We start from the raw sequence: 7,222 nt of genomic DNA, 5'->3' as shown, positions 1-7,222 counted from the left end.
CAGTTTAAGGCGGGAAGGGGCGGCCCCGGCGGGCGGTGCTCGGGGCGGGGTGTCGCGGCGGACAGAGGGACAGAGGCGGGGCCGTGGTCCAAGCGCAGCTTTAGTGCGGTGTCACCGGGCGGGCCCGCCGCCGTACCAGGCCCAGCCGTGCAGGGCCCCGGCCCCCGGGCCGGCCCTCCCGGTTAAGGCAGACGGTGGCAGGGAAGCGGCGAGCCCCATCCTCCCCCTCGCCTCGGGGCATCGGGCAGGTGCCACGGAGCGCAGCCCCGGCCCCAGCCCCACGGCAGCGTGCCAGCCCCCACGGGCAGCCAGGACCCCGACCAGGGGCAGCCATCCCAGAGCAGCAAGTGAGTGCCCACCCGGAGCAGAGTGTGCGGGCAGCCCCCGGCCAGGCCCTCACTCCTGGCCAGGGTTGGGCTTGATGAGGCCGTAAGCCACGGCCTGCGCCAGGCTCTCCTTGGCCGCCTGGGCCACACGCGGCTTGTCCTTGTCCTTGGCGAGCACGGAGAGGATCTCCAGCATCTCGCTGGCGATGAGCTGCTCCGCCACCTCCCGCTCGGCCGCCATCATGTTCATCACCACCACGGCCCCGCGGTGCTGCAGCTCCGTGCTGGGGCTCAGCAGCAGGGCCTGCAGGATCTCCAGCCAGTGCACCGTCTGTGGGGGCAGGGGGGCCGCACTCAGCGCTGCTTCCCATGAGAGGGGGGCCAGCTCCCCGCAGCCCTGATGGCCCCCCGACACCCCCAGCCCCGGCTCAGAGTCAGGCTGAGGTCAGGACAGGTTGCTCCACCTCCTGGGGCCAGCGCTGGGACACAGCTCCAGGACATCAGGAGAGGGAATATGGGACACTGGGGGCTGTCCCGCCACTGGGCACTCACCACCTGGGGGATCCGCTTGCAGATGGGGGGGTGCAGGGCGGTCAGCATGGCCAGGGTCCCTGAAGCTGCCCGCCGCAGCTTCTCGTCCTCCTCCCCACTGTACAGGACCATCAGCTTCAGCCGGTCACTACCCTCGGCCAGGAACAGCTCCTGCACCTGCAGAGGAAGAGGGGGGCACGTGGGAGTGCAGGGGGCTGGGAGCCCAGGGCAGACGCCCAGCCTACCCTGGCCCAGCCCTCACCTCCTTGCTCATGGCCATGTTGCACATGCACTCCGTGGCAGCCAGCCGGATTAGCTCGTGCTCCTCAAACATGTAGCCCTCGATCATGGGCACAGCCTTCTCCTTCAGGATCTTCTGCCTGCAACAGGGCAGAAGAGCGTGAGCACTCCCTGTGCAAGGGCAGCACGCCTCCGGGCCAGACAGGGACAGGCCCCCTCTCTCCCCCCGACCTGGTCCAGCTCCGCGCTAGCCCCACTGCCCCTACCGCAGCCTCTCGCTGATGCCAGCCAGGTTGGTTAACGCCATCAGCCCCTCGAAGTTCTCCAGGCCTGTGCGCTGAAGGTGCAGAAGGCTTACCAAGGGCCGGACCACCTCATAGATCTGTGGAGACAGCAGTGCAGGGCTCGAACCCTGAGCGAGGGAGGTGCAGGGAGCTTTGAGCCCAGCCTAAAGGCAGAGCTGCTCCCATGGTCAGGCCTAGGCCGTCAGGCCTTTGTGGGGAACATCAAGGGTCGTGCCACCTCCTGCTCCCCAGGGAAGGGCAAACCCATGCTGGCAGTTCCTGCGACACAGATCCCGCCTCAGATCACCAGTCCTGCAGCCTTTAGCTCCAGGGCTGCCGAGCCCTTTCCCAGTGGGCAAGGAGGAGCAGAAGCCTACCCTATCCCAGATGCTGCACACAGGGACTGGGGCAGCTCCTACCAGGGCAGCCCCCCCTCGCACTGCTCAGCCCGATGCCTCCCCAGAGCAGACACACGCCTGGCTGCAGCAGCCCGGGCACACACGGCGGGACGAGCCCCTGCTGCGGCCCCGCCCCCACTGCCGCTCCCATGCAAGCCCCTGCGCAGCCCCGACTGCCCACACAGGGCCCCTGCTTGGCAGACCCATCCCCGCAGCGGTGACACTCACCCGCTCTCCGGGGAAGGCCATCTCCGGGTTGGAGGTGATGGTGATCTTTGCCAGGGCCTGAGCTGCCTTGGTCTGCCCCACCTCGGTGCCCTCCAGGGACAGTGGGATGAGAGCCTGCAGACGGAGACACAGCAGCCAGTCCTGCAGCCAGGTCACAGCAGCCCCAGCTTCCCCAAGTCTCGTGTATGAGGGAGCCAGTGTGGTCCCCTGCCAAACTACAGCCACCCTCCCCCAGAGCCCCAGCCCTCCCCAGAGCCCCACTGGGGGGGAGCAGCACAGCACTGCACAGGCCAGCAGCACCGCGAGGCCTGTCCCCTTACCTTGCCTCCTCCCTGCGCAACCACACCACCCCGGTCTTCTGCCTCCTCCACCAGTGCCAGAAACACCCTAGGAGTTCAACAAAGCAGGAGCAGCTGGAGTCAGGGACCTGCCACAGTGGGTCCCAGCAGCACCCAGACATCTGCAGTGGGCCCAGGCTGTACCAGACTCCCGGACACCCCCTTTCTGCTCCTAGGAGCTTGCATTCACCACAGGCATGTAAGTTCGCTGGCAGGACACCAGCAGGACATTGGCAGCCTCAGAACCCAGCTCCCTCCCTGCCACTCCCCTCCACACCCGTACCTGGAGATCAGCTCCCGGCAGGAGTTGGTGAGCGCCGGGTTCTCGCTCTTCACCATGCAGGCCAGAGCTGACACCACACCAGCCGTCAGCAGCTTCCTCACCCGGCGCTTCACGAAGTCCGGCTTGTCCTGTCCCAGAGGCAGGGTCACCGCTTGGCTCAGTGGCACCAGCCTGCCACCTGCTGCCATCCGCTGTGAAGTCTCTGACCTCACCCCTGAAGGCCCCAGGGACACCCTGTCCCCACTCAGAACCCTGGGCTCTGCCCACCCATGCGCCCTCCCCAGGGCCAGGGCTCCTGGCAGCTCCTGAGAATGGCCGTGCTCTGCTCACCTTGGGGTGCTGCTCCGGAATGTGCTGCTTGGCATACTTGGCCAGCTCCAGCATCTGGGGGTCTGGCTCCTCGTGGTCGTAGCTGTTGGTGCAGTTCACTAGTGTGGAGGCAACCGCGTAGAGCACACTCCTGTCCTCTGACTGCAGCAATAATGGGACACCCATCACACCCACGATGGAGAGGACAGCCCAGGGCTCGAGCCCACCCAGCACCACTGGGCCCTTGCACACACCCCATTCCCGTAGCGTGAGCCCCACAACCCCCTTCGGTGTGTTTCCCCAGTGCCAGGGCGCCCATGACCCAGGGCCCCCGCCACAGTGCTCAGCACGCACCTTGGCCAAGTGGAACATGGCCTGCATCGCTGCCTTGTCCTCCACAAACTCCTCCTTGACGTCCGCATCGAAGGTGAGGTAGGCCAGGCCCTCCACCGCCCAGCGCCGCGTGCCCGCATCGATCGTCTCATTGCAGAGCCACCTGGGAGATGGGCCCCATGAGCCCAGGCTGCGGGGCACCCTGCCCGGCTCCCCCCCGCCCCACAGCCGGCAGCACTCACTTGCGGCACTGCTTGGCCAATTTCATCGTGGAGCCCTCGGCAAACTGTTTCATGCTGAAGTCGGTGCCTCCGGCAGATCCCAGCTTGCAGAGCCCCTGCAGCCAGGGGCAGAGCATCAGAGCAGGAAGGGCCACGGTCACCCCGAGGCGCCTGCGAGAGCCCCCCAGCAGGGAGGGGACAGCGCTGCGGACCCACAGGCCCTGCAGCCACAGCCCACCCAGCACCACCCAAGGGCTCGGCACAGCCGCTCCTCCCGTCCCGCCACACTCCCGGCGCGCTCACCACCAGCGCCCGGATGCGGATGCTGTCCCTCTCGCTGTGCTTGTAGATCTCCTTGAGCAGGCTGACGCCGTTGGCAGTGATGAAGGAGGCACGCTTGGCCTTGTCGGCAGCGTGGATCAGTGCCTCCACCGCTACCAGCTGGTGGGCCTCGCAGACAGAGGCACAGAGGGACAGCACGCTGTCCATGATCCCCTCCAGCTCCAGCACCCTGTTCCCAGCATCCGAGGGGCCTTGCAGCAGGCATGACACCGTCTGGATGGCCCGCAGCTTCCCAGCCAGCTCGTGCCCCTCGAACCAGCTCCTGCAGGGGAAGACCACCAGGAAGGATAAGGCTGATCCCACCCACCGCCTTCAGCCACACGCAGCCCCACCTGCTGAACCCCAACACAGCAGGTCTCTGGTGGGTCTGCAATCTGCTTTTATCACTAAGGGCAAAAAGGTGGCGATAGAGGTGCTGCTACTTCCCCAGAAGGGTGCTGGCTGTATGAGACTGAACCCCCCGCTCCGCCCCCAAGGACGCCCCGGCTCACCTCACGTAGTCCTCGCACAAGTGGTGGAAGTTTTCTCTCTCAGCATCGCATTTCAGGTCATCGTAAAGTTTGCTCAGCAGAACTGAGGCACTCATCCGGCTGTTCTCTGTCACGGGCAGGCTGCCCGGGGCGCCGCACACTGTACTTCCCACCTCCAGGATCTTCTTCAGGCCTAGGAGAACGTGAGGTCAGACACCCCAGTGAGGAGCAAAATGGGGTGCGCAGGCAGAACAGAGGCACGCGGCACCCCGAGGCAGAGGGGCGCGATGCCCCAGCGGGATGCTGCAGACTGTTCTGCTCACCCTGGTCGATCACCCAGAGGCTCAAGCTGTTGTTGGTCTCCTTTGGCGACTTCCTGGGCACCACCTTGATGAGCAGGTTGAGGGCATTGTCACGGCCGTGCGCAGAGGCCCCTTCCAGTGCTAGCAGCTCCAGGAGGTGCTTGATCAGCAGTTTCAGGTCCTTGGAGGAATCTTCCAGAAAAGACAGCGCCCAGCAGTCAGCGCCCTGGGCACAGGCCTCACCCCAGCCTTGGTAAGGCTGGCAGGAGATGCTGCCATGACCAGGGGCTCCTGCCTCCCAGCTCAACCTCATATTAACCCTGACCCAGAGCGCCGGCTCTGCGGCAGGGAGTGGTGACAAGGTGGGCAGCGGGAGAAGAACCCGCTGCAGCTCAGTGCCTCCCCAGGACACGCTCCCCACCCCACGCCAGCCAGCCAGGGCAGCAGACACTCACCCAGCACCACCGCATCCTCCTTGCCACGGAAGTCCTTCTGAAGCCCCTCCTTCAGGGAATCGAACATCACGTGCAGAAGGTTGCAGGCAGCCAGGGAAACCTGCTCGTGCTCCACACCCAGCACCGCTGAGAGACGAGGGGCCCCCAGCTCCACCAGGATGGCCGTGGTCTACAGGTACAAGCACAACTGTCTGCTGGAGACTTTGGGGAAGCCTTAGTGCTTCCCAGCACCTTATCAGGACAGTTCCCTGTCACAACAAGGCGCTCAGAGACTCAGGCATGGCAGGTGACAGCTCAGAGCTCCTCTGCTCAGCAGGGCTGCAGCCAGCCGCAGGCAGAGGCCAGCGACGCTCCCCTGCCTGACACGCTTCGCAGCCTCCCCGACATCGATTCCCCTGGGTCAGGCCCTGTCATGCAGGAGAGCTGGGCTACAGCGGGACCTACCCGGGAGCGGTGCCCGGAGCACAGCCCCACCAGGGTGCGCAGGGCCGCCAGCATCAGGTCAGCCTTGGCTGTGTCAAGCAGCTGCGTCAGCAGCCGCACACCATCACTTTGGAAGATTTTCTCTGCTCCGGCCTCCTCTCGTGCCAGCACAATCAGGTTCTGCGCAGCCTGGGAAAGGAGATTCATGTCTGGGTCACCTGCCCACCAGAACGCAGCCCACCATGCGCAGGGAACCTCCCCAGCGGAAGCTGGCTGGGCAGCCAGCGTAGCCACAGGCACCTGCCTTCCGCCCCCAATCTCCAAGGAACACGTTCTGCTGGTGGGAAGCCTGGCCTTGCCCGGGCAGCACTGTTCAGACAGCAGCGCTGACCTGGGAATACCACTCCTCCCCTCCCTGCCTTCCAGCCAAGCTGTGTTGCCCTCCACTCCCCAGAGCTCAGACCTTTTGCTTCTTGTCCACATCCTTTTCTTCAGGATCCAGCAAGATCTGGAACATCTGCTCTACCTTCGAGTCTGTGCAGGACATGGTCTTCATCTGAGACAGAGCAGAAGCTCAGCCCTCACCTGCTTCCCTGAGCCCACCACACCCATGGGGGGGCCACAGCAGCCCCCACCCCCCACGCTACCTCCCCACTCACCTTCTCGTGCATGCTGCTCCCCAGGGCACGCAGGGCCTCCTGGAAGGCCTTGTTCTTGGGCTCCAGGCTCACACATCGCTGCAGGTCACTGACAGCCTGGTCCAGGCGGCCCAGCTTCTGCAGTGCCTGGCTCCGGCGGAACAGCGCCTTCATGTCCCGGCCATCGGCTTCAATGGCTGCAGATGAGCGGGGGATCCATCGCAAAGCCCCTGGACTGCTCCGGTCTGCCCGGACAGGCAGCGCACAGAGGCCAGTCCCCTGCCAGCCACCACTGACCTTTAGATGCATCAGCCTCTGCCTTGGCATAGTCCTCCTGCAGAGAGAGAGTCGGCGAGAGGGAAACGCCTGACGCGCTGCCCATGCAGGCCTCGCTCAGCCCAGCCTGCTGTGGGCAGAGGCAGCACCCGCCACTTTAGAGAGAAGAGCAGGGAAAAGACCGTGGGGTTTGAGGATGGGAACAGCGTCACTGAGGACAGTGAGCCAGCCCAGTAGGACATCCCATTCTTCCCAGAGCACAATGCTCATCGGGTCCCCAGCGAGCCCTAGGGTCCCCTGATGGTTTTCAAGTGCTCCCAGTCTACTCAAGCCCCTGAAGTTCCTTGTGTTCCCCCTTGCCTCAGAGAGTTCCACGATGGGAGATCGCAGACGCTGTGACTGCCTTGACTGCCTGGAGAACAGCCTCAGAGCATAGGCACAGCCCAGGCATGGACGGGAGTGCCCTGCCCCGGCCCTGACAGCCCACCCGGGAGGTGGGGCAGCACGGGACAGCGGGCAGGCCCAGGAGAAAAGGTGAGCAGAGAAAACACCAGACAGCGTCCTGCCCAGGGACCGACAGGGCCTCCCAGCGCAGGCGCACAGCTGGCAAAGGCGGATGGGCCGGGGCAGCCGCCAGCAGCACAGCCCCAGCAGGCCGGGGCGGCCGGGCAGGTTCCTGCAGGGCCCGCGGTGACGCACCCGCCCCGCTCTCACCAGCTTCAGGTAGCAGGCGGCCCGGTTGCGGTGCAGCACGGCTCGCTCCGGCTCCGCGTCGCAGAGGCTCAGCGCCTGCGTGTAGGCGGCGAGGGCCGCGGCGTGGTCCCC

The 7,222-nt window shown here is 65.5% G+C and overlaps 2 protein-coding genes across 2 annotated transcripts in view; both read right to left on the bottom strand.

Moving 5' to 3' along the window:
• The window catches only part of RCCD1 (RCC1 domain containing 1), an 8,179-nt gene extending 7,960 nt beyond the window's left edge, over window positions 1-219 (bottom strand). The window contains exon 1 of the mRNA XM_009280455.2: window positions 137-219. Coding sequence (XP_009278730.1) covers window positions 137-219 — 83 coding nt within the window. The remainder of the gene's footprint in view (window positions 1-136) is intronic.
• A 177-nt stretch (window positions 220-396) lies between these two features.
• On the bottom strand, window positions 397-7,212 carry UNC45A (unc-45 myosin chaperone A). Its single transcript, XM_019472374.1, has 19 exons — window positions 7,112-7,212; window positions 6,419-6,455; window positions 6,143-6,318; window positions 5,947-6,039; window positions 5,505-5,672; window positions 5,061-5,229; window positions 4,627-4,797; window positions 4,325-4,496; window positions 3,795-4,095; window positions 3,513-3,607; window positions 3,292-3,433; window positions 2,959-3,099; window positions 2,629-2,756; window positions 2,328-2,394; window positions 2,008-2,121; window positions 1,364-1,479; window positions 1,120-1,237; window positions 879-1,034; window positions 397-657 (listed from the first exon to the last, which is right to left on the bottom strand). The coding sequence occupies exons 3-19, from the start codon at window positions 6,293-6,295 to the stop codon at window positions 397-399; spliced, it is 2,565 nt and encodes an 854-aa protein (XP_019327919.1). The 5' UTR covers window positions 6,296-6,318; window positions 6,419-6,455; window positions 7,112-7,212.
• Window positions 7,213-7,222: the final 10 nt, after the last annotated feature.

The sequence above is a fragment of the Aptenodytes forsteri genome, unplaced genomic scaffold (genome assembly GCF_000699145.1).
Source record: "Aptenodytes forsteri isolate BGI_AS27 unplaced genomic scaffold, ASM69914v1 Scaffold83, whole genome shotgun sequence".
Classification (NCBI taxonomy): domain Eukaryota; kingdom Metazoa; phylum Chordata; class Aves; order Sphenisciformes; family Spheniscidae; genus Aptenodytes; species Aptenodytes forsteri.
Note: the sequence above shows the minus strand (reverse complement) of the source record. Positions and strands in the feature narration are given on the sequence as shown.

Excerpts from the sequence above, each read along its gene's own strand:
- UNC45A (XM_019472374.1), bottom strand. The coding sequence starts at position 6,295 with ATGAAGGCGCTGTTCCGCCGGAGCCAGGCACTGCAGAAGCTGGGCCGC. Across the intron at positions 3,434-3,512 it reads TTGGCCAAGCAGTGCCGCAA|GTGGCTCTGCAATGAGACGA; the intron begins GTGAGTGCTGCC and ends CCCATCTCCCAG. Across the intron at positions 658-878 it reads GCAAGCGGATCCCCCAGGTG|ACGGTGCACTGGCTGGAGAT; the intron begins GTGAGTGCCCAG and ends CTGCCCCCACAG.